The sequence below is a fragment of the Drosophila mauritiana genome, chromosome 2L (genome assembly GCF_004382145.1).
Source record: "Drosophila mauritiana strain mau12 chromosome 2L, ASM438214v1, whole genome shotgun sequence".
NCBI classification, from domain to species: Eukaryota; Metazoa; Arthropoda; class Insecta; order Diptera; family Drosophilidae; genus Drosophila; species Drosophila mauritiana.
Window position 1 is genome coordinate 23,446,087 of NC_046667.1, and position 27,406 is coordinate 23,473,492.

Below are 27,406 nucleotides of genomic sequence, written 5' to 3' on the forward strand. Positions count from 1 at the left end.
AATTCCCTCTTTTAAATAGTCATCTAATAGTTTTTGTAATTTTTCTTTTTCTTAGTAGGCAAGTCTTCTTGGGGCGCAGCTAAATGGTTTTGACGTTTCTAAACAAAGTTTTATTTCGCATTTGACTAAAGGCTCGGTAGGCTTATTAACACTTAAGTAGTTGCGTTTAATAATCTCCTTTAACTGACTGTTTAAGGCTTGGTTATTGTTTTCGCCGCATATGAAGTTCATTTGCTCATCCTCTAAGTGATCAATGCTACAAATTTCTCTAACAGCTTCTTCATAACTGGGCACAACCGCAGCATAAAGTCCGGAATCCGTCGTGAAGTTGGCTAAAGGCATAACTGTTTCGATGACCGTTTTGCTACCTGCTTCGTTAACAGTTTGACTAACTATACTACTCGCTTCTTTGGCTGTTTTACTAACTGTCTTATTAACTGTTTCATTATCCATTTCCATCCATTTCATCAACCTCTTCGTTAACTGTCTCACTAACTGTTTTGCTAACTGTCTCACTAACTGTTTCACTAACTGTTTCACTAACTGTTTCACTAACTGTTTCACTAACTGTTTTACTAACTGTTTCACTAACTGATTCACTAAGTGTTTCACTAACAATAGAACTGACTGTTTTACTATTTGCTTTTCTATATCTTTTACTATCGACTGGGTTGACCGTTATCCTTCCCAAGGCGTCTGGATCCAGTTTCAACTGGCACGCTTCCATGAAATTTCGTCCAAGAACTACATTATGACTCATAGACTCGACTGGGACCACGTACAAATAAAAATAACATTTAACTTTTTCTTTTATAATGTAACATAAGATTTTTCCATGTATTGTCAGTTGGCTTTTATTCAGCCCGAAATAGGTTTCTGAAGCGGATTCTAAATTAATTTCCTTGGATACATTGCTTAACTTTGTAAATGATATTGGACTCCTTGTGTCTATGAGGCATTCTGTAATTAATGGGATTTTATAGCTATTGTGAAAAAAATCTTGACAAGTCTTACATAATTGTTGATATTGGCGTTCTTGCGCTCCGGGCATTGTCCGACGAAGTGTCCAAATGCCCCACAGGCATAGCAGGATCCGGGCTCCCTCTTTGGCTTGAGACACTCCCTGGCGAAGTGCCCTTTGGAGTTGCAATTGGCACAACGTAAGTCCTTATTGGCTGCACCTCCTCCAGTAAGGCGCTTTGATGAACTGCTCCCTGTTTTGTGCTTCGGCAGACGGACTTCCGAGAAAGCCCGCAGAATTTGCATCGGCTCGGAGAAACACTGTATGCGCGCCTGGTTGCGCAACGCTGGTGCTGGGATTCCTTCAATGATGTTTTCCAGGAGCTCCTCTAGATCGATGTTGATGTCGTTGGCCAGCATCACCTTGTCCTCGAAGTAAACAGCAAATTTCTCATCCGGATGCCATTCGCGTTTTTGAAATGCGTTCCTCAGTTCCCCTTTTGACATCTTGACCTCGAATGTCAAGATTAACTGTTCGCACAGCTGGTCGGTCGATTCTAGGATGCGTGTGGCGCTTGCGTGCAGCCAGCGCTGTGCGTTTCCTTTTAGTTTGGCAATTAGCAGCATGTGCATGCATCCGTCGTCCAAATTGTAAATCTTTCCGATGTTCTGAAGCTGCGTGACCCAATTGCGCGCACATAAGCCGCCGTCAAACTCCATCGTTACCTCTTTTGCCAAGGCAAGTGATGTTGCAGGATATTCCAGAAGCTTGTTTACATTTCGACTCTGGTGCTGAACAACACTACCAACGGTTTCTTTTCCAACACTGGTATGTCCCATATCGATGTTACCGGCGGCGATAGCCACCTTGGTGCTGTTAACATTGTCGTCGGTGCTGTTAGCGCATATGTTAACATTGCCGTGGTTTCCGTTGCTGTTGTTCTCGATGACGTCATTGATCTGGCGAGCATGAGCAGACTTGCTCTTGTTCGCGTCGTCGATATTCGCTTGGATCCTCTGCAGCACAGCCATGTTTGCCTCTATCTCGTCCCGAAGCTTTTTAAGAGTGGCTCTCTCTGCATCCACCAACTATAGCTGATCTGTAGACTACTTTTAATTAATTTACCTTCCCTAGCTAACCGTAGAACTATGCTTGGAACAGTTTTTATTTGTAAGCTTATTCGTGGTGATGTTGAGAGTCCGAATTTGATTAGTCGGCTTATCTTCTCGGTTCCAAGTAGATTCACTAGAAGCTATATACCACTTATCTTAAATCGTTGTAGATCTAACTATGAGTAGCATGACGCTTACAGAGTATTATATTCTGACTATAATAGACTTTATCCTATTATTTGTAATCTTGTCTCTCTGCCGCTCTTAAAGCAATCAATTTTAACTTTTTTAGTACATAATTAGATCCTACTAACAATGATATTTATTACAGTTATGTTATTATTTAGTTACATTATTTATTATTATTTATTACTTTATGTTCATTTCCTCGTCTCTGTACTCTTTTCTATGACTCGTCTATCTTCTCGCGAATCGAGCCGTACGATACACGGCAGCGCCCCTCGGTCGGTTGGGCGGGAGGTGTGGCCGTGGGACCCGTGCGAAAAAAAAAATAAATAAATAAGGTTTTTAACGCATATAAATGTATGTTGGCGTCTTTTCGATTTTATATGATGAACTTGGGCTTCAATTTTGCACTTAAACTTGACTATTAACTGGAGCTCTGTAAAAAACACGTCCGTCGGGGTGGAAGTTCAGTTAAATTTTTGATATAAATTTGGTGGGACGAACACACGAAATATTCTGAGCTAGCCGTACGTATCACGTAGCGAGAAGACCAATTAAAATCAGTTCGTTATTTCTGGCGTCCGGCAGTATAGAACAAAAAGTAGTATTTGTAGAAGTTGGTTCTACCACCTTAAATTTCGTCTTTTAATTCGTCTACTATTTTTCCTCTTTGCTCTAAACCAAAAAGAACTCTGCTTAGAGTTTGTTTGATGCTGCGGTGCTGTGTATTATTTAAGACGTGCTCAACTTTATCTATTACTGTGTCCCAATATATGCCTTTCTCTGGTTGTACCAGTTTCGCTATCATTGGACCTAGGCTTCTATTGACTCTTTCAACCTGTCCGTTTGCTTGGGGTGAACCAGTCGCAATCTTCATATGCTTAACATCGAACTCTAACATAAAGTCATCAAATTCCTTGGATGTAAAACAACTTCCCCTATCTGAAATGATGCATTTGGGCTTGCTGTATGCTCTAAAATAGTCCTTCAGGGCTGTAATGACTTCCTTTGTATTAGTGGTCTTTGTGGCGTATAAACGTACGAACTTCGTAAAACCATCGATGACAACAAAAATATGTTTTTTGGATCTGCCTGAGTCGACTGGGCCGTAATGATCGATATGTATTAGTTCAAACGGTTTGCTGCCCTTCGGAATGCAGTGCAGAAATCCTTCCTTGCCTGACTTAGGGGAGAACGCAACACATTTTAAAAAATTTTCTATATGGCTCAAACATTTGTCTTTGGCATTGGGAAACCAATAGGATTTAGAAATAACATCTAACATTTTGTCTCTACCTATGTGTCCGATCTCATTGTGATATTTATATAGAATATGATCTTCCATGTCTGTGGGAACATAAAATAAAAGTCTGCCGTCGTTACATTTTCTATATCATAAATTATTCCGTTTCTCATTTCGAAAAACTTATGTTCATTTTTTTCCAGCAGTTTCTTGATTTCTTGAACTTTTTGATCCTTGCCTTGGCAGATTACTAAATTGTCTTCAAACGTATTTGATTCCACTATCAAAATATTCGTGCATCTACTAAGAGCATCAACATGCTGCATCCTTTTACCCTCTCTATGTATGAGCTCATAATCGTAGTTCTGGAGCTCTAACGCCCATCTAGCTATTCGCGGATTAAGTTCAATCTTGTTAAGCGTCAAAATAAGAGAATTACAATCAGTTATAATTTTAAAGCGTTTTCCGTTCAAATATATTCTAAATCTTCGCAGTGCGTGAATAATTGCCATTGTTTCCAATTCGAAACTGTGATATTTTGCCTCAGCGACTGTTGTTCGCTTTGAAAAATAAAATATTGGGTGTAATTTTCCATCCTCTTTTTTTTGACATAACACCGCACCGAAACCAAGAGCGCTTGCATCACAGTGCAGTTCAATTTCGTCTTTGAAATTATAAATTGCTAAGACCGGTGCCTGCACCAGCTTTTCCTTAAGAGTTGAGAAACAGCTCATTTCCTTTTCTCCAAATTTAAATTTTTCATATTTTTTCAAAAGGTCATATAAAGGTTTCGCTAATGTTGAAAAATCTTTTATAAATCTACGGAAGTATGAACATAAGCCCAGAAAACTTTGAACGGCTTGTATTTTGTCTGGAACTGGAAAATGCTGTCTGGCATCTATTCCTTTGTCATCAGCCCTAATGCCTTCACCATTTATAATGAATCCTAAATATTTAATATTTGTCTGAAGGAACTCACATTTATCCATTCGTAATTCCAATTTATTTTGAGCTAATCTGATAAACACTACCTTTAAGGTTTCTAAATGCTCCTCCGAGTTCTTGCTAGCAATCATGATGTCGTCCATGTATACAATTACTTTGTTATCCCTTATAAGATCCTCGAAAATTTTGTTTACAAACCTTTGGAACACCGCCGATGCAGTTTTTAGGCCCATTGGCATTCTGAGAAATTCGAATTGCCCTAACGGTGTAACAAATGAGGTGTATTTAACTGATTCCTTATTAACGAATACATGAAAATAACCGTTTTTTAAATCAAGCTTCGAAAAAACTTTTTTGTTGACTAGCTTGTCTAAAAGGTCATCGATAAGCGGTATCGGATAATTGTCTTTAATTAAAACTTTGTTCAGTTTTCTAAAGTCTATACAACTTAATATGTCCTATAGTCCGGTGGTCCTCTTTTACAGATGGCTCCGTGGTATAGGGTTGATGTGCGTCGTCTCCTTGGGCTGGGTGTTATCCAGGCGCAACGTCGACTCTCCTGCGTCCTCAGTAAGTCCGGCTATTATGCCAGAGGTGAAGACGTCTTAGGAAGATTAGGATGGAGGGCGTGACTTTGCCCCCGTGGTCTTTCGATGGCCTTTTGGCTCAACGAGAATGTTCAATTAAAACAATTGGTATTTTACGGCTAAGTGCCGGAGTAGCTGATCTTTATTGTTAAGGTGCAAGCTTAGAACTGAATACAAAAGAATATGAAAAGTGTGGATCTACCCTGGCTCCAATGCATCACGCCATAAACCCATGGTCGGCAACCCGACTCAGCATTTATGCAACATAGCTTGGTATCCCGGATAAGGGGTGTCCAATTGCTGTTGCTGACCGTTCGTAGCGCAGAGCGCTGAACTCCGTTGGGGCGCGTCAGCATTGTTTATATGTGGTAACTTAGTGTTTATGTATTGTTGACATGAATGTCTGTGCTCTTAGTTGTTAACTTACATAGCCGTATGTCTCCTGTTTTCTTTTTGACTAAAACAATTGGTGAAGCATATTCTGATTCACTAGGTTGAATAATTCCCTCTTTTAAATAGTCATCTAATAGTTTTTGTAATTTTTCTTTTTCTTAGTAGGCAAGTCTTCTTGGGGCGCAGCTAAATGGTTTTGACGTTTCTAAACAAAGTTTTATTTCGCATTTGACTAAAGGCTCGGTAGGCTTATTAACACTTAAGTAGTTGCGTTTAATAATCTCCTTTAACTGACTGTTTAAGGCTTGGTTATTGTTTTCGCCGCATATGAAGTTCATTTGCTCATCCTCTAAGTGATCAATGCTACAAATTTCTCTAACAGCTTCTTCATAACTGGGCACAACCGCAGCATAAAGTCCGGAATCCGTCGTGAAGTTGGCTAAAGGCATAACTGTTTCGATGACCGTTTTGCTACCTGCTTCGTTAACAGTTTGACTAACTATACTACTCGCTTCTTTGGCTGTTTTACTAACTGTCTTATTAACTGTTTCATTATACATTTGTTTCATCAACCTCTTCGTTAACTGTCTCACTAACTGTTTTGCTAACTGTCTCACTAACTGTTTCACTAACTGTTTTACTAACTGTTTCACTAACTGATTCACTAACTGTTTCACTAACAATAGAACTGACTGTTTTACTATTTGCTTTTCTATATCTTTTACTATCGACTGGGTTGACCGTTATCCTTCCCAAGGCGTCTGGATCCAGTTTCAACTGGCACGCTTCCATGAAATTTCGTCCAAGAACTACATTATGACTCATAGACTCGACTGGGACCACGTACAAATAAAAATAACATTTAACTTTTTCTTTTATAATGTAACATAAGATTTTTCCATGTATTGTCAGTTGGCTTTTATTCAGCCCGAAATAGGTTTCTGAAGCGGATTCTAAATTAATTTCCTTGGATACATTGCTTAACTTTGTAAATGATATTGGACTCCTTGTGTCTATGAGGCATTCTGTAATTAATGGGATTTTATAGCTATTGTGAAAAAAATCTTGACAAGTCTTACATAATTGTTGATATTGGCGTTCTTGCGCTCCGGGCATTGTCCGACGAAGTGTCCAAATGCCCCACAGGCATAGCAGGATCCGGGCTCCCTCTTTGGCTTGAGACACTCCCTGGCGAAGTGCCCTTTGGAGTTGCAATTGGCACAACGTAAGTCCTTATTGGCTGCACCTCCTCCAGTAAGGCGCTTTGATGAACTGCTCCCTGTTTTGTGCTTCGGCAGACGGACTTCCGAGAAAGCCCGCAGAATTTGCATCGGCTCGGAGAAACACTGTATGCGCGCCTGGTTGCGCAACGCTGGTGCTGGGATTCCTTCAATGATGTTTTCCAGGAGCTCCTCTAGATCGATGTTGATGTCGTTGGCCAGCATCACCTTGTCCTCGAAGTAAACAGCAAATTTCTCATCCGGATGCCATTCGCGTTTTTGAAATGCGTTCCTCAGTTCCCCTTTTGACATCTTGACCTCGAATGTCAAGATTAACTGTTCGCACAGCTGGTCGGTCGATTCTAGGATGCGTGTGGCGCTTGCGTGCAGCCAGCGCTGTGCGTTTCCTTTTAGTTTGGCAATTAGCAGCATGTGCATGCATCCGTCGTCCAAATTGTAAATCTTTCCGATGTTCTGAAGCTGCGTGACCCAATTGCGCGCACATAAGCCGCCGTCAAACTCCATCGTTACCTCTTTTGCCAAGGCAAGTGATGTTGCAGGAGATTCCAGAAGCTTGTTTACATTCCGACTCTGGTGCTGAACAACACTACCAACGGTTTCTTTTCCAACACTGGTATGTCCCATATCGATGTTACCGGCGGCGATAGCCACCTTGGTGCTGTTAACATTGTCGTCGGTGCTGTTAGCGCATATGTTAACATTGCCGTGGTTTCCGTTGCTGTTGTTCTCGATGACGTCATTGATCTGGCGAGCATGAGCAGACTTGCTCTTGTTCGCGTCGTCGATATTCGCTTGGATCCTCTGCAGCACAGCCATGTTTGCCTCTATCTCGTCCCGAAGCTTTTTTAGAGTGGCTCTCTCTGCATCCACCAACGATAGCTGATCCAGATCGAGGTTCTCCGGGGATTCTGACTGTAATGACTGCTCGTCGAACGGGATCGTGCGTGTGTTTCCACCCTGTGGCTCTCTCTGCTTTGGCCAGGCTGCAGCTCCATCCAATTCCTCCACCTCTTCTGCTGCTGATCCGTTATTTGGCGGTGAATCGCCACGCGTTTCTGGGGAAATGGCCTGCAGACGCACTATTAGTTCCGCTTTTGTGCCGGAAGTCTGGCGTCCAAGAGCTTCCAACCGCTTCTTTAGTTGGAGCACTGATAATTGATTCCATTTAGTGTCAGGCATAGTGGGTAATGACCACTTCTGATGTTGTGGACGCCGAAAAATGAATATACGCACTCAATCTTTTAAATAATTTCACAATCCCTTTATTTGACTTTTCCCTTTAAGCACACGCCACCGAATGCCGCGTCTCGCGTATTTCTCTTTTCTTATGCTCTCTGAAGTGTGTATGCGTTTGTGAGTGAGCTAGGTATACATTCTTATCTCTTAATGCTAGCTTATAAGTAAGAGCGAGATAACAATAATATTCTTATTCCTAACGGGGATATGATCGTATGATACTAAATGGTACAGTGGGCCTTATGAGTGTTCATCCTACCACAATATTTCGTCTATTGTCAATAAGGCCAGGGGTGTGCTTGGTTTTATAAAAAGGTGGTCTAAGGAATTTGATAACCCTTACTTGACTAAAACCTTATTTATTTCGTTAGTCCGTCCGATTCTCGAGTACGGATCACCTGTTTAGAGTCCACAATACGCAGTCCACTCGGACCGCATTGAATCGGTCCAAAAAAATTCTTACTTTTTGCCTTGCGGCGCCTAAATTGGGATGCAAACCGTATATTACCTCCTTATTCCAGTAGACTACTTTTAATTAATTTACCTTCCCTAGCTAACCGTAGAACTATGCTTGGAACAGTTTTTATTTGTAAGCTTATTCGTGGTGATGTTGAGAGTCCGAATTTGATTAGTCGGCTTATCTTCTCGGTTCCAAGTAGATTCACTAGAAGCTATATACCACTTATCTTAAATCGTTGTAGATCTAACTATGAGTAGCATGACGCTTACAGAGTATTATATTCTGACTATAATAGACTTTATCCTATTATTTGTAATCTTGTCTCTCTGCCGCTCTTAAAGCAATCAATTTTAACTTTTTTAGTACATAATTAGATCCTACTAACAATGATATTTATTACAGTTATGTTATTATTTAGTTACATTATTTATTATTATTTATTACTTTATGTTCATTTCCTCGTCTCTGTACTCTTTTCTATGACTCGTCTATCTTCTCGCGAATCGAGCCGTACGATACACGGCAGCGCCCCTCGGTCGGTTGGGCGGGAGGTGTGGCCGTGGGACCCGTGCGAAAAAAAAAATAAATAAATAAGGTTTTTAACGCATATAAATGTATGTTGGCGTCTTTTCGATTTTATATGATGAACTTGGGCTTCAATTTTGCACTTAAACTTGACTATTAACTGGAGCTCTGTAAAAAACACGTCCGTCGGGGTGGAAGTTCAGTTAAATTTTTGATATAAATTTGGTGGGACGAACACACGAAATATTCTGAGCTAGCCGTACGTATCACGTAGCGAGAAGACCAATTAAAATCAGTTCGTTATTTCTGGCGTCCGGCAGTATAGAACAAAAAGTAGTATTTGTAGAAGTTGGTTCTACCACCTTAAAAAGGAGGAATTCATATATGTGGCACAGAGGTTTGCATACAGTTGTCTGGAAGAACAGAAGACATGCGAAAGACCCTGGCTGAGTATTGCGCAGGAATGGAAAATGACTCTAAGCCCGCAGCAATCTGGACAGAATTAGAAGCAGCATATCCAGATAAGCCAGACCCGAGAATAAAGCTGACGAACCCCGAAAGTTGAATGCTAAATAGCCAGTATCCCTCGAACCAAATTCCGTGAGAAGATAATTTGCGAAATCCAACCAACGGATATGCAATGTACGTGAATCGTCATGCCACATCCGTGCAGCACCTCGAAGACTTGTGGATATAGCCATTAGGAGAAGCTCTTCATCCCAATGGTAAACGTCAATGACTTTATTGGCGCGATCAATAAACTTTTCTGCCGTGAGAAATTTGTCATTCATTGGGTCAAACTCAGGTAGCGTATCTGCAATTTCTCTAATGGGAGCGGTACGCTGTGGCACCTCTGTGATGTTTGGTGAAGTCGGAACGTTTTTGACTGTAGGGCTGTCTATAGTCGGAGGAATATGCAACAATCCTGTGTTCATCGTTGCATATATTCACGAAGGTCGTTCATCTCGAGTTGTAATTGCTCCGTAGTTGCAAACTTTATTTCATCACAATTTTCGTGTTCGATCAAACGAAGAATAAGATCCTCTCTGCTTCCAGACGTGGAAAGACCTCGTTCTCGCAGAAGACGCTTCAAGTGCTTCACTCGTAATTCGTTAGTTTTCGTAATTTTCCTTTTTTTTGTTACTGCGCTGTTCCACTGGAGTCACGAAAGAACAATAAACGAATTTCACATATGGTGCATAACAAATGGCTTTGATCGTAAGTTATGCCACTTCTGAAAATTGTAAGCGTAGTCGTTGGTTCGAAACTATTGTTTAAATGAATAGGCAATTCCATTATAAGATGGCTTGTATTTGTTTATTCGTAAGGAACAGACGTATCGCTAGATTCGTTATATACGTTGGCCTGCATGGACTTTGAACAGATCGTGGCGCGTCGTTTCCTTTCGAGATCTTCGATATGGTTCGTAATATATATCGTATTGGACTTATCGTAAGTATTACAAGTATTTATCTTCTTACAAACGTTTCAAACAATTGGTCGTTGCAGCTCAGGGCGGTTAGTGAGGAGTCTTAAATCTCCCCACAAATCCGGGTGCACGGGAGCGTCCTAGCATCAGCGAAGAGGGCTGGAATGCAATAAGAGTCAAGGGCCGTGTCCGAGTCCGAGCGAGCCGTGCGCAAAAGGGGAAATCCCTGCGGCCTATAAAGAAAATACGCAAGCGCGTGCCCCCATAACATTCTAAGCCCATTCCAAGCATGTGGTATGTTGTCAAGGACGACGCGGGATAACGAAGGAAAGACGACGAAGGAGTAACGCCGCGCGGCAGACGGCGAGGACTGTATGAGTCCATTGTCGAAGTAGTCTGACAATAAAGCTATTCTTGTCTGAAACTCTGTCTTCTCCTTGTTTGAGCAATCACACAAATCATAAATTTCGTTGGACAAACACACAAACTCACCGAGCTAGCCGCTGCAACTCCAGAACCAGGAAAACAGTTCGTTAAATATCTCTTATTCAGTACGATTTATTCGATGTTTTTACCTCACATTTACACATTGTTCAAAACATAATTTTAGTAGCAAATAGGTTATACTGAGGAAAGTATTATCCACAAAGATATATTTTTTTAACCAATTTTGCAGCTAATAAATCTTTTCCCTAACATGAAAACTCTTTACTTTGACAATGAAGGGTGAATGAACTCGGAAGCCATACGAGTCATCCTAAAAAATAGGTTCAGTGTACAGGTCTCGATTTCGCCTTCTTTGCACGGCACATTTAATGGCCAAGTTGAGAGATTTTATACCACCATAGCAGTGTTGGCTCAATAAATAATCCTTTAAGATGAAACCACTCACTCAATCGGTTTAATTTACAAGTGCAAGCAAACGTTTTTGCTGAATGCGCATATATGTACGAGAGTTGAAGATGCATACAGATAAAGTAACAAAATATGAGTTCGCTCGAAAATATACGTGCAATTGTTTTTGGATTTAAATTCAACAAAAACAAATTAATGTACAAATTAAAATTCATAACGCAAACAGAATTAGAAATGCAAAGTTGAACCTTCAAGCAATGTAATTTATTTTTGTACGCCATATGTTGAGTGTTTACACTCCTTGCTGCGTAGCGCAGGCTCAGTTTAGACGTTCGTCGCATTAATAAAAAGGCGATTCCTTTCACTTGTAACTCAGTTGATAACCAGAAACTGCACCGAAAACTATGTATGTTGGCGGATAGTACAACTCTGTAAGGCAGCCAAAAATAGCTAGCGCATTGTTCCTCTATGTTCAGAATTATTTTTTCAGGACTCTAGTCATCTTTGTGGGTACGTCTGTAGTACTTATTTCGGTTTCGTCTTCAAGTTTAAATTAAAAGTAAATTCAGAGAAGTCAACAAAGCGAATTCCCGTTTTCGCAAGGCAAATTTTCGGAGGCTAAACAATTTTATAGCTGGCTTTAATTGGCCCGATCTTTACTCCTGCAACATAATGGCGGATACGATTAATATGTTTTATACCGCAATTAAATCATTTTTTGACTCTTGTGTTCCGATGTACTATCCGTCAATCTCTAAACCTCCTTGGTTTAATAAGGAGTTGACACACCTAAGAAATGTAAAGTCCAGACTCTATATAAAATTTAAAAAATTAAAAAAAATTTAAAAATAAAAGTCCATCCTTTGTAAATATTTAAGCGCTCGGTTAATGCTCAGTGTGCTTAATGTGCTTAATGCTCAGTGCTACAAAAATTATTTACACCGTTGTAAGTTCCAGTTTGCACAGGATGCGAAACAGTTGTATAATTTCGTTAGCACTAAGCGAAAAACAAGTTCTTACCCTTCCTCGCTATTTTTTGAAAACACTACGGTTACATCGGATCAGGCAATAGCCGATCTATTCGCCAAGTTTTTTCAAACAACATATTCAACTTTACCTCATTCCGAACAGCCATACTCTTATTTGGTATCTAAGTCGAATCTAATATACTGCCCCACTATAAACGAAAGCTCACTGCTTAGCGATCTTCAGCGTGTTAAACCAGTCTATTCGCCAGGTTCCGATGGAATCCCTGGCTGTGTGCTCAGATTCTGTGCGGAAGCATTGTGCAAGCCTCTACTGAAACTGTTTACCTTATCTCTAGAATCTTCACAATTCCCTCATATATGGAAGGAGTCCTTTGTGATTCCTCTTCACAAAAAAGGCAGCAAACTGGATGCAAGCAATTACAGACATCTCTAATTGTCGGCTATCCCAAAACTTTTCGAAAATGTTATCTCTCCTCATTTGCAGCACCTTTGTAGATCAATCATATCACCGTGTCAACACGGTTTTATAAAACGCAGATCTACAACCACTAACCTCTTGGAGCTAACTCCTTCGTAATACAGGGTTTCAAAAATAATCTTCAAACAGATGTCATCTACACAGATTTTAGTAAAGCATTCTCGGTTCCAAGTAGATTCACTAGAAACTATATACCTCTTATTTTAAATCATTGTAGATCTTATTATGAGTTGCATGACCCTTACAGAGTTTTATGTTCTGACTATAATAGACTTTATCCTATTATCTGTAATCTTGACTCTCTGCCGCTATTAAAGCACTCGATTTTATCTTTTCTATTACATAATTAGATCCTACTAACACTAATATTTAACATAGTTAATTCACATTATATTCATTTCCTCGTTCCTGTTCTCTTTTTTATATCGCGTCTATATCTTCTCGCGAATCGAGCCGTACGATACACGGCAGCGCCCATCGGTCGGTTGGGCGGGAGGTGTGGCCGTGGGACCCGTGCCTGTTTGCACGAGAAATTTATTAATTAAAATTTTTGTTGTGTAAATTTGGACTCTGATAAGTTGTCTTGGGGTTCGGATTGGATTCCGATACCGCAATGGTTGGTGATCGATAAAGATGTTTATTTCTTTCACGTAAAGGTAGTGGCTCAAGTTCAATTTCACCGTTGACGATGTCAGCTGCTCCCATGGGATACTGTTACAATTTGGCATGGGCACCTCGTCAATTGTCCGGATGGTGGCTTTTTTTGTTTTGTTTACTCTCTCTTTCGTGCGTTTTTCGCAGTGCTGTTTGGTGTTGTTTTGGTGTGCACATAAGCTGCAGTGTGCACCCACTTTCTCTCACTTCCACACAAAATCCAAAGTTCTAAGCGTGCAAACTGTCTCTTGTACATTTAACAGCTCGCTTGCTAGATTCTTATTTGTGTATTTGTACAGTGCACTGTAGTCCAGAATTCGATTTTTTTGGCATAAAGTCTAAAAATTGATCTACAGACTTGAAACTTTGTTCATTTTGTTGTTAAATCACAAATAGTTTACACACAAAATTTGGTTTGTGCGACCACTCCCATATTAACTACTGGTATGACTCAGGAGTCAACGAAATTTCATTATTTTATTTTATTTTTAATAAAAGTGTGTATATTGTTGCTTTAAAAATAATCGCCCTCTTCTTCTAGTTCTACATTATAAATTTCCGAATCTGAACTCGAATCAGAATGTGAATCGAATATTTTGTCTGATGGATCAGGTTTAAAATTAGACTGTATTTCCAAAGATTTATTATTGCCTTCGGAAGTGGTTTTTTCCTATCTTTTCCCTCTCTTTCTTTTAAACATCACTTCATTATAGGGCGGATATATATCGATGTTATGGCTTTTATTTAAAAGCCTGGTGCTTTATATTGCAGTTTTGTCAGCGTGTTTTCCAGTAGATAAGCTAGAGCTTCATTTGGTGAAAGAGGAGTTGGTTCTTGCCATTGAATTTGCATCCTCGATTCGCTTGGAAATTCTGGTGTTTTTAAAGTTTCTTTAAGATCAAAGGCCAAGTCCCTCTTGCATTCTTTTCTAGCAGAAACATTTGCTGCATGAATCAAAAGACTTGTATCGTGATCACTTTCACTTGCCAGATTGGATGCCAGTTTCCTTTTTAATCTTTCTTTTGCATTTTGGTAAGATAAGTTTCGGCGTCCCATTTGCTGGGGTGTTAATGAGCTAATCATAAATTGGATTTATGCATTTCTTGTTGTGTGGTTTTTCTCCCCACAAGCTCCACCACTGACCACTGCTGTGCAAACTTCCGATTTGTTGGATGTCATTGAGAGATTTTCCTCACACCTCAAGCTGTTCGCTTATATGTTCCGCTTTATATGAAAATGCAAATAAAAGAGTATAGTATTGGAAGAAACTCTGTCAGCGACTGAATATAATGAATATTTTCATAAGATTATTGAAATAGTTCAAAAGTACGAGTGTCAAATAGATATTAAAAAGGTTCATATAGGCTTTAAAGTTGGGCCAAGTCTTCGGCGATTGAACTCATTCATTCCTACATCTTACGATGCTAAGTTCTCTTTGCTGATGACGAAACCCTCCTTCCAGCCGGCAAGTTCACCACTGTGCAGCCTCGCGACATTCTTCTTGTTAGGTTTAAGTTCGTCTTGATCATCCCGTGCGCCGATAAAGTGAATTAAAAACAAGAGAGTATGTTCTCCCCGACTATTAGATACCCGTTACTCAGCTAGTCTGAATGAGAATGCCAAATTTCATAATTTTTCTTGGATTGCGATATATATTGGGGAATAAAATGAGAAAAAATTTTAAAATTGTTCAAAAGTGTGGGCGTGACGGGCTTGGAGTCCTTAGGGCGTTAAAGTGGGCGTGGCCAAGAGTTTTTTGCAAATCGATAGAAACTTACACGACTAAGAAAATTGTGAAAAAATATCAAAACAGTTTGAATGGGCGTGGAAACATGGGTCAACAAATTCCCGCTGCGTCTTTGTCTCTAAAATCTGCAAGCTGAATCTCAACCTTCTAGCTTTTATAGTTCCTGAGGTCTCGACTTTCATACTGACATGGCTAGATCGAATCGGCTAGTGATAAAGAATATATATACTTTATATAGTCCTTCTGCCTTTTGCATACTTTATAACGTATCTGGTATACCCCTAACTCTACGAGTAACGGTTATAAAAACATAACTTTGGTTAGTTCATATATCAGGGATCACGCAAAATAATGATACAATTTCAGATAAGGTTAAAGTACAAGATCAGATTGAACCTTTTAAGTTCAGTGCGGATATGGCAAACGACAGCAGCAAAAAAAATAGAAGACATCAAAGATGACAGCGATGGTGCAGCACGTACCGAGCAGCGTGGCAGAGGAAGACCAAGATTGATCCGGACTGAAGGGGAGACGAGCGAAGTAGTACAATTCAGTCATCATGGTAACAAATGAACAACGGGTACCCCGAACTGTTAAAAACGCTTCTGCCAGCGAAAACACTGATGAGTGGCTTGCGGCAACGCAAGATGAGTACAACTCGCAAAAAAAAATGAGACTTGGGATATGGCAGACTTTAACCTGTATGGATTTAAACAGTCTGGTCAAATGGTGGAATTTAAAGGTAGACGAGATGTTACAACGAATAAGTTTTACTTCGTGCGAAAGCGAACCATGCTTGTGTATGAAAAAAGGGTCAATCACCAACACAATAGCAGTTTATGGTCTTATGGTCTGCTGTTTAGACCTTGGTGAGTTAAAGCAAGTAATTTATAATCATTCCAGATTGTTGATAAGGGGCCGATACACCAATTTATTGGTATGAGTATTGACGAGTTGGGTCAACTGGAGCAATTACTATAAATCAGCATGAGGAAAGCAAGCAGCAGACTTCAGTGGCATTGAGTATCACAAAAAATGCTCTTCTTGACTTTCCAATATAAATATTAAGTACTAAAAAATGTGTATTACAAAGAGAAGCTTTTACTATATATAGTAACATATCTACACCCACAACTCCCCAATCACAGCCACGCACACTATTGTAAACAATCACACACACACATTAATGTCTAAGTACGAAATGTATTCAAAGATCGAGAGCCCTTCGATTATGCTTAGCTTTCATCTACGCACAGCAAAGTGCAAAAGTCCGAAGTCCAAAGTCTAGACTCTGGGGCGAGCCAATGTCCACGTCCCCTAAACATTCCATCACTTGGCGAGCCAACTGAAATAACAAAAACTTCCGCCCACACAATCGTCTCAGGATTCTCAAATTACTCCTATTATTCGGGGCTCCTCTCTTAACGGGAGAATAGACGTTGATAACTTTATTCTCTTAAACTTCGCTCTTAAGCTATCCCAATCCGCCTATATAAACCCAAACATGTCCCCATACACCAGTTCAGTTCTGAGTACGTTATCAATCGCGATAACACTGCTAAGCCCACTTCAACCTCGAAGTCCATTATCCAACCTAGTGATAATCCAAAGGCTCTAGTTCTTCCTTTACTGGAAATAATAAAACGTTTAATAATAAATAAAATAACCTCCTGTGTTCTTTTTTTTATTAAACACTCGGTCTGAATTCGTAAATATATAGATATAATTTAAGTGCTACAAATTTAGTTCATTTAGTTAAAAACCCAGCTTATCATGCAAGATCTAAACATAAAGATATTCGTTGAAATTATTTACGAGAAATTTATAGTGCAAATTTAATTGATCTTAAATATTGTCCTACTGAAGATCTGGACCTTCTAACAAAAACTTTTGTTACGTAAGGCATGAAAAATGCACACATTTCCAAAAGTGATGGCAAATCAGTGTCCTATGATTATGGATATTCATTTGATTAATACAAGTCGTGCTCTGTGCCTAATATGATATAACTTATCGAACTAATAGAAACGTTTTTGTGAAGTCTCAGCGAAACATTATTTATTCTTTCCTCGCATTATTACGCTGTGCACACCCATTTAGGGAAGTTAAAGTTGAAATCGATTGTTGGGACTTGCAAATTGTGTTACAACCAACGGGAAACGACATGTACATTGTTTTAAACGTCCATCAACTAGCTTAATGGCTATAACACGCTATAATAAATTTTGATTTAAAAAAAATAAATATCAAAATAGTGAAAAACATTACCAATTAAGCAATAACAATTTCTGCTTTAGGACTCGAAAAACATTTCGTGGTTGTCTAGACATCGCCTTGGTGTCTTCGTTTGAGCGTTATTCTTGCCGTGAGGTTAGGCAAGGAGGCTTCCGGCCTTAAATAGCAGAATTTTGTTTTCAAGGCCTAGTTTGCTCGTTGGCTTGAACAGTTGAGCTTCCTAAGCTTGGAAAGACATGTGGGTGTTGTTTTAGTATGCTGTTTCCAGTTGAGCCACTTGTCCAGGAACAAACCCCTGGGAAGATTGGGGAAGGTAGTGTCGTCGGCATAGGTTGTCAAAAGAGTGCCTGGTTTATTAAAACAAGGCAAATCTTAAGTGAACAGCGTATTTCACAATGGATCCCGGACACTTCCTTGAGGAACGCAGCAAAAACACATTTTATGTTGGTCTTTTCCTGTCTCACCACGGCCATGAAGCTTCTATTAGTCGGAGTGTAGCTATTTCCATTTATAAAGTAAGATATCATACCACTAGCGGTTAAGAGCTACCTTGACGTCAACGAAAAATGCAGAAAAGGAACTGTTGTTTTCAAAAGCATTCAATGTGTTTTGGACCAGAGAACTGCAAGGGTGGCATTTTTTTTCGACTCAGACCCAACAATTTTGGATGCGGGTGCCACCCCCCACGCACATCGCGTGGGTACAATCGGTACCACCCACCAAGCCTCAGAGGAGCAGTTCATCGCTCCACTAAACCCGGCGGTCACATCACTGTTGCAAACAAACTAGAACTGCCGCAACAGCATTTCGCGGAATTAAGACACAAAGCACATTCTTGTAAACATTAGCTTAAGCTTTTATTTGTTCAATAAAATACAGTTAGTTCATTTTTGGACCTCGAAGAGAAAAGTAGCTTGTCTCATTCTTTAAAAATACTTGGGATCTGATTTAAAACCTACAGAAATATACCCATATTTGGACGTGATTAAAACACTTGAGAGGGACACTCACACCAGCTGCAGGAGGGACTGGTAACTCGCGCACCCGAATCAATACGGCACTCTGCGTCGCCGGTGCCGATCATACTCGCCACTCATAACGGAGGATAAAGAAGGCAAACAGTCAGAAAAAGGAGAGGAGCCTAAAAAGGGATGAGTGACAAAAACACTCATGGGTTTACCGTTAAACACATGGGTGTTTCCAAAAATACTTGGGTGTCTTGTAGACAGTCGAGTCAAAGACAAGATGCGTAACGCCATACGATTTTTTGCACACGATTTTTTCGGCGTGGCTCTAAAGGTGGCTCCAGGCTCTCTCGAATTTTTGTTCAAGAGCGAGAGGGCGGGAAGAGCTCACGCATTGTACATTTGACAAAATATGCCCTTCATCTTAGAAGTTCCTAGACTTTAAATAATTTTTGATCAATTGGCACCATGTAAAAATTCTTGTTTTGCATTGCCTTAACATTATTGTTTTGTTTTTTACTATGCACTTACTAGAACTTACAAGCACTTAGGATTCAGTATAATTTGGAGGAAAAGGTCACAATATAGGCAGAAACATCTGATTTCGTTATGAATAAGTTGCCTATAAACATAAAGGAAAAAGTGTTATTTGGAGCATTTTATGTGACACTTTAAGGGAAGATGAAACAGTTCTGGACTGATGGCTTTTCTGCAGTCAATGCCAGAAAGTGCTCAAATTTTTACACAAGAACACCTCCAATTTATCCCGCCATTAATAGTTTCTAATATTAAGACGACCAACGGAATTCAGAAACAACAAGAAAGAAGCTATTGAAAAATGCACCCAATGGGTTGTCCAAGGTTGTCGGCCGTTTTCTGCAGTAACCGGAGCCGGATTTAAAAATTTGGTAAATTTTTTCCTAAAAATCGGTGCAGTCTATGCGGACCAGGTAGACGTCGATGACTTTTTACCTGATCCAACAACATTTAGTCGGAAGGATGCAGAAAAGAAGAGGAGTCTCATCTCGTCCGAGATAATAGAAGCTGAGGATAGCGGAGGAGCAACTGCCACCGTTGAAATGCGGACTGACGAGTATGTCCAATGAAACTTTTCGGGCATCACTTATCATTATGAAAAATAATTTAAACTTCGTGACATGATTTTAGGACTCAAGTAGATGGATTTTAAAAAATCGACTTAAAGAAATCATTTTAATGAAAATCAAGTGCTTATTTTTGGAATTCAATGTCGAGAACATTGATAATGTTAAGTTTGTGATTGACAGGGGAGCAAATATAAAAAGGCTTTAGAAAAAGGCTTAGAATTGAATTGTAGCAGTCACCTGTTGTCAAATGTAATAGAAAAATCTTTTAACAAGACCAATGAACTTAACAAAATCGTTAAAGCATGCAAAAAATTTTAAAGTATTTCAAAAAGTCAACTTTGAAGCATACTTTAGAAGAGCGCATGTCAGACTAGATGGAACTCCAATTACAAAATGATAATGTCCATTCTGGATAAGTGGGGTAGTGTGGATAAAATATTAAGTGAGACTGAAATCCATATAGATGTAAATAAATCAGCATTAAAAGTTGTGGTAGATCTTTTAGAGGATTTTGAGAGAATTTTTAAGGAGTTGCAAACATATCACTCACCATCAATATGCTTTGTATTGCCTTCCATTTCTAAAATTTTAGAATTATGCGAGCCGAATATCTTAGAACTTTCGGCAGTAGCATTGCTTAAAGAAATAATTTTTGAAAATGCGATTTGGAAGGCAAATCTATGCATATGGCATAAGGTGGCTTTTTTTATATCCACCCGCTCACATTTGCCTTTCTGAAATTCAAATTTTATGTACCACTTCGACAAGAAATTTAATACAAATTTAATTCACACTAAGCTCAGAAACTCTAGGAAGTCCAAGCTTATTTCAAAAAACAACAAAACAACATTTTTAAAACCGAATTCTTCTCCCCAAAACTAGTAACAGTAATTTCAACTGTATTGAAACTCCATTAGATAAAATTGAACGATATTGTAGAAAAAGAGTTCCATTCTTCCAAATTTTGAAGCAATCGAGTGGAGTGGAAAAATAATGTAAACTGTTACCCTCATTTGCCAAATTTTGCTTTAAAACTATTATCAATACCAGACAGTAGCGCAGGAGCTGAGAGAGTGTTTTCCCTAGCAGGTAATATAATAACTGAAAAACGAAATAGATTATGCCCAAAATCTGTAGATAGCGCCCTTTTGTTGCATTCTTATTACAAAAACTTAAACAACTCCGCATACAACATTACTTCTTATATATTTTATACTATTAGTTCTTAATATTTGATTCCTTTTTTTCTTTATAAATGTATAATTTTTATTTCTAAAATATTAAAAAAAGCAACGAGAAAACAATTAAGTACACGTATTATTTAATAATATATAAGATTGTTATTTGTTAAGACATTAGATGCAAAGGTTGCAAAATCCTAAAAATGTGAGAAAAAGTAAGTTTATTTGTAATGCGTTTAAAAATTCTCTAATTCTATTTATTATGGTTTCAAAAGGAATCGTTCAGTAATTCCTCTGAACTTAACCTAATGTGTGATAAAGATAAATGAGACCAAGTGGTATCTTAATTATAAAGTACAAAAGAAAATGTAATATGTTATGTTATCCTCCGGGTAAGGAGATCGCTGGGGTGTACCCTCTTCAGTCTTCGGAGGGAGATGGGATCAGCTAGGATAGTTGCTAGTCGGTTCGGGTGGGCCATAAGCCTGTCGGCATAACGGCTGCTGTGGAAATTAATCTGATCCCCAAGAAGGGTAATTTTCAGATCTCTTTCGATGACTATGTTCGTATTTAATATACTTTTAAGCCCACTTTGTTTTTATTATTTAGAATAAGACATTAAAAAACCTAAAAAATCAACAAATGCCGTTTTTAATTTCCAATACTTTTTGTGTTCGAAATGGGTGGCACCCATTAAGTACGTCAAAAAGAAAAAACATGTGCCAGACTTTTTTTTGGGGGTGTACCCTTTCACCCTTTATTTCTTAGACTGTCACGCTTCCACCCATACAATTTTTATGCGTACAAAAAATGACCTCCGGCGGATCGTTGCTTGTCACCCACCCAAAAACGTTATTGCGCAGCAGGACCCGAGTGTTTTTTTACTCGTACCAAAAAAACCACGTTGGCAAAACACTCGGATTTTTTATTGCCGCAAGTAGGGTGTCAAAAAACACTCGGGTGCCTAGAGACCGAGTGTTAAGCGGGTGGACGTAGAGTGCCAGTGGCTGGCTGCAGTTCTCTGTTCTGGACAACTCGCCCCGCTGGCTGTGTGCTAGGAAAAAGACTTATTTTTTTCTTTTAAAATTTTTCTATTCTTTCCGTAAATAATCATATTAGCAAAACTGGAAGCCCGACCAGTTTTGGATTGGACACTGAGAATCGAATATTAAAGGATAAAAATAGTTGCCACTCCTCCCTCAATACACCTCCCGCCCAACCTACCGAGGGGCGCCGACGTGTATCGTACGTCTCAAATCGCAAGAATATAGTCCCGATATAGAAAAGAGCTCAAAAACGGTGAAATAAATATAATATAAAATAAGTATAATAAATATAAGTATTAGTAAGATCATACGAGGAAAAATTTATTTTTTTTCTTACATGCTCTCTTGCTGAAGTAGACATAATTGGTCCAAAAAATGTTGTCCGTAAAGTTTTGAAATCTGTATTTATAGAACACCAAACACAGTGACGGCATACATATCAGATACCCACTGTATCAAATTGTCATCACCCTTCCCTACAATTGATTGATTACCAGTACTGCAATAAGTTTAAGGCTCCTTATCTGTGCATGATGTCCTTGCTGTTTTATGGATGAGCTCTGTTGATTAATCTACTCAGCACTCTACATGATCGATTGGTAACTTGGATATCCTTGCAGAATAATATTTGATGTTGATGGTGTAAGGCACTGGGATTTGTGGTAAGAAATGAGGAATGAGCTGAGAATACATATAATTAATGATTTCCCAAGCTCCTCTGATAATTCCGCTAGCCAAAATTAGCGCTGCTCGGATTGGGAATGGTCACGTTTATATTCAGCATGACAGCGGTTTCCGTGGTGGGCTTTCCATATCGGGCCAAGACCAGTGGGATGAGAATTCACTTCCTGATACGTATACTCCATTGCAATCTAGATACATTCCCCATAACACTTGTAACCCTTCAGTACGTTCGGTGCATTTTCTATGAGTACAATGGTTCCGTGAGTCCCAGCTTCGACTTCCATTACCGTCGTCTCTATTATCCACCGGAGAACAGAGCTGTTAATTGTGCTAGGACGGCTGGCAATGCCATCAAGTGGCAGTTGAGTAGCTCGTGTAATTTCGGCCACCATCTGTTACGGCTTCGTTGTCATATGTCCCAACTAGATGATGATTCCCTGAGGCAGCTTCGAGAGTTCCGTTGAAGTTGGTTAGGAACAGCGTTCCTTTGTCGACTTTTTCAACCTTTGCATCTTTAAGATAATACTCGACCAAGGTCTCAACCCACCTATTTGCCAAGGTAACGGCTTCATGAGCGATTTCCTCTATTAGTTGTCGCATTTTTCCCAGGACAACGACGTGAACCATCTGGAAGACGCCATTGATCCTCCAGATATCGCTGTGCTGAAGCGGGAATATCGGTCCTTCGTACTTGTAGATATGGACGGCTCCCACTAGGCAAGTGAGAACGAAGACTAAAAAAAAAAATAAATAATATATCTAATGACAACTGTACTCCAGTATGCCTTTACAGAATAGCAGCCAAAACATTGTAAAACTTTGTTGCAAACGCGGGACTTTAATCCAAGTGTTATATGATCCTCGATTTCTGAATGGTCTGCATTCGTACGCTGCCTAGCTACAGCCACATACATTAATACATAAGCATATGTACGTTAACACAAGCCAACGGACTACACTAGTTGGCTCAGTGTATGAAACATAATATCAAAGTGCTGACCCAGCATTGGGCCGGAAACCCGTGCGCAGCCGGCAAACACAGCATATTTGCGTGGCCGCTGCGAGTCTTTGTTAGCTTGAAGAATCATTTTAAGTTCAGTTTGTATTTGCATTTACCAGAATAAAGAGCGGCAGCTCGTGAACTTCGACTAAGCGTAAGATATATTTTTATTATCCGGCATTTAAAAGAGGACGTAAATAATAATCTTCTGCTCCCCGGACTCCCCGGAGTAGCCAGCGAAGGAAGCCCTTCACCTCTAGAGGAACCCTGAATACGACAGTATCGCAAGATGGTGTGATCAATCTTTAAATAATTGGCGCTGAACTAGTGGTAAAAACCACCACTCACCACTAACCATCACCAACACCGCCCACACAGCTTCTAAATTTGCGACAAGGCAAAAGACAGCGGCGCGGGGGAAGTAAAGAGAATAATAAGGAAATAACACACACACCGAAAATAAAAATGAATAAAAAAAGTGGGAACCGATATTTTTATGTAACACAAAACGCTGCACAGAAGCGTTTTAAATAAAAAAATACATTGTTAATCAACGCCAATGTTACAGTGAAAAAAATTATTACCAACAAAAACTATTTTAAGCAAAAAAATTATTTTAAACAAAAAAATATTTTTAACAAAAAAATCATTTTGAACAAAAAAATTTATTTTAAACAAAAAAATTAATTTCAACGGAAATCAATGTGGATAGAAACAAAAATCGTATAATTATTTTTTGGAACAGCATGTACGTTCGCTTTTCATTTTATATTTCCGTTCGATTCAAGCGCGACATTCGGCGCTGCAGCCGTTGTCTTTATTTATTGTTTGTCTGTCTTTGGCCAACTGCCACCCACACAGGCAGCTTTTGCATACCTAAGCGAGTTGGACTGCTCACGCAGCCTGGATTCTCACAGTATAGGAATAATAGACCATACTCCACCGACTCAGAGTCCGATAGCGAAAATCAAGCTCCCCCTCTAAGGCGTGAACCCGCGAATCCCCCTGCAATGGCGATAGATCTAGAACAGCTCAAAGCTGTAATACAGGCAATTGTGGCCAGTACTTTAGCGGAGGAGGCCGCCAAAAACGAACTCGCACAAAATGAAATGCGTCAGAAAATTCAGGAGCTGGCCAGCGGGTTGGCAGCAGCATATGTCGCGCCCACCTCAGCCGTGGCCCCCGTAATCAGAACCTATGAACCCACAGATATAACCAATAATTTTCCATGTGGTCTGACTTTAGACGCCGTTAAATATTTGCCTGAATTCTCGGGGTCACAGGAATCATTTCGTGGCGACAAGCGGCGATAGCCGCATATCGCATATTTAAAAATTTCAACGGCACCTCTCGCCATTACGAGGCAGTGACAATTATTAGAAACAAAGTTAGGGGCGCGGCCGATAACGTTTTATCCTCGTTTGGCACTGTACTGAATTTCGATGCCATTATAAATCGGCTCGATTTCACTTACAGTCACAAGCGTTACAATATTATGATGAGGTCGAGAAAAAACTCACCTTACTCACAAATAAAGCTCATATGTCTCACGAGCCATCGAGGTAAAAATATTGTGCGAAAAATTCCGAGAGGACGCCTTGCGTATTTTCATCTCGGGACTTAAACACAACCTTACTGACATGCTTTTCGCGGCAAAGCCGAAAGACATGCCATCAGCTCTGGCTTTAGCGCAAGAAGTGGAATCTAACCACGAAAGGTACGTTTTTGCGGCCAGTTTTGCAAAAAGTCAGGAAGACAAAGATCGCAAACCTATTGCAAAGGCGCAGGATCGTCAACTTGACAAGTACGACCACCATAACCCACAACCTAATAATATCAAAAATCCGTATTTCAATAGGCAGCATAAGGCACAGGCTCACGCCGACCCGCAAAATGTAAAAATTACAAAAACAACGGCACACCAGAGCCTATGGAGGTCGATCCCTCATTTTCTAAATTGCTGCAGCCGACCCAGGCAAATGGCTTCCAAAATAGAAGACCAACCACATCTAAGCGCACAGGCGCCGTGAGGAAACAGCAAAAAATTAACTTCATTACGCAGAATGCAAAAGAAAAGACCGGAGCATATGCCGCCGCCGCATCCAAAGCGGAATCGAAAATAGACGACGATGCCGAGTATTATTCGGGCTACGTCAATTTTTTTGGGGAAAATCCCTGTTACCCGTCATCAGACGAAGAGTAGCAGGGGTACCAATGAATTTCCTACTAGACACCGGCGCGTCAAAAAATGTCATCCGACCTCGCAAAGAGCTAAAGGGTATCCGCCAGGTGGACTCTCCTTTCAAAGTTCACTCAATTCATGGCGCCACCACTGTAACAAATAAATGCTTCGTCTCGATTTTTAACTTAAAAGCGACGTTTTCATTCTACCAGATTTTACAATATTTGTCGGAATAATCGGGGCCGACCTGTTAACACAGGCCGTCGCATCTCTTTGCCTCTCTTCCGCCCAACTCAAGTGAGGTAACGAGTTTGAGAAGATTTCATTCCATAAATGCACTAACGTCAACTTCACTAACGTTGAGTGCGCAAATGCACCACTTCAAAAGCCGAAAAAATGCCTTCGTAGATCCCAACGAGGCTTTGCCATATAACACATCGGTAGTGGCCACGATTAGAACGACTAGCGAAGATCCCATTTACGCCAAATTATATCCATACCCCATGGGGGCAGCAGATTTCGTCAACAACGAGATCCAAGACCTGCTTAAAAATGGTATAAATCAGAAGTCGGTGTCTCCTTATAACAACCCAATAAGGTTGGTTGATAAAAAAGGAACCGACGAGGCCGGCAATCAAAATAGACGATTAGTCATAGACTTTCGTAAGCTAAACGAAAGGACTATCCCGGACAAATACCCGATGTCAGATATCTCTATCATACTGGGCAACTTGGGCAAGGCCAAATTCTTTACGACACTAGACCTCAAGTCCGGGTATCACCAGATCGTCTTAGCGGAAAATGACCGCGAAAAAGCTTCCTTCTCCGTAAACGGAGGGAAGTACGAATTCAAGAGGCTTCCCTTTGGATTAAGAAATGTAGCATCTTTCAGAGAGCCATTGATGACATTCTCAGAGAGCAAATCGGCAAGACTAGCTATGTCTACGTCGATGATGGAATAATCTTCTCAGAATATAAGAATGCTCATATCAAGCACGTGGATTGGGTTTTAAAAACCATAAGCTATGCAAATATGAGAGTCTCAGTAAAAAAGTTAAGTTTTTTAAAGAAAGCGTAAACTTTATTGGCTTTATAGTCACCAGTGATGGACCCACTACCGACCCAGAAAAGGTCAGGGCCATAAGAGAGTTCCCCGAACCAAAGACAGTATCTGAGGTGAGATCATTCCTAGGTCTCGCGAGCTATTACAGATGCTTTATTAAGGACTGTGCAGCTATAGCAAGGCCTATTTCGGACATCTTAAAGGGCGAAAATGGAAGTGTAAGCAGACACAGATCGCGACACATCCAAGTACAATTCATTGAGGCGCAAAAAATTCTTTCCGAAAACTGCGCAACATTTTGGCTTCAGAAGATGTCATGCTCAGAAACCCGGATTACAAGAAGCCATTCCATCTAACGACGGATGCTTCAGCCTACGGTATTGGAGCAGTGCTTTCACAAGAGAACCGTCCTATCACAATGATCTCGAGGACATTAAAGGATAGGGAAATGAACTACGCCACAAATGAAATGAGAATTATTAGCCATCGTTTGGGCGTTGGTCAAACTGCTACACTATTTATATGCGGTGAAAGACGTAACTATCTTCACTGACCATCAGCCATTGGCATTCTGGGTATCAGATTCTAACCCTAACGCAAAAATTAAAAGGTGGAAGGGTCGCATCGAGGAAACGGGTGCGAAGGTAGTATATAAACCGAGAAAAGAAAATTTGGTTGCGGATGCCTTGTCTAGGTAGCAAATTAATAGAAGAACAGGACGAAGAATCATGTGTTGCGACCATTCACAGTGAGATTTCCCTCACCCACACCATAGAATCAACGGAAAAGCGCTTAAACTGCTTCCAGAACCAACTAATTCTAGAAGAGGCCCGCTTTCCGCTAAAACGCTCTTTCGTTCTCTTCAAAAATAAGAAACGACACGCAATCAACTTCACCGACAAG

The 27,406-nt window shown here is 40.0% G+C and overlaps 2 protein-coding genes across 2 annotated transcripts; both read right to left on the minus strand.

Moving 5' to 3' along the window:
* Positions 1–809: 809 nt before the first annotated feature.
* Positions 810–1,717, minus strand: LOC117142656. Its single transcript, XM_033306787.1, has 2 exons — positions 1,015–1,717; positions 810–960 (listed from the first exon to the last, which is right to left on the minus strand). Exons 1-2 carry the CDS (start codon positions 1,678–1,680, stop codon positions 949–951), a joined length of 678 nt encoding a protein of 225 aa, XP_033162678.1. The 5' UTR covers positions 1,681–1,717; the 3' UTR covers positions 810–948.
* A 4,584-nt stretch (positions 1,718–6,301) lies between these two features.
* On the minus strand, positions 6,302–7,935 carry LOC117141067. Its single transcript, XM_033304365.1, has 2 exons — positions 6,507–7,935; positions 6,302–6,452 (listed from the first exon to the last, which is right to left on the minus strand). The coding sequence occupies exons 1-2, from the start codon at positions 7,845–7,847 to the stop codon at positions 6,441–6,443; spliced, it is 1,353 nt and encodes a 450-aa protein (XP_033160256.1). The 5' UTR covers positions 7,848–7,935; the 3' UTR covers positions 6,302–6,440.
* Between the last annotated feature and the right edge of the window lie 19,471 nt (positions 7,936–27,406).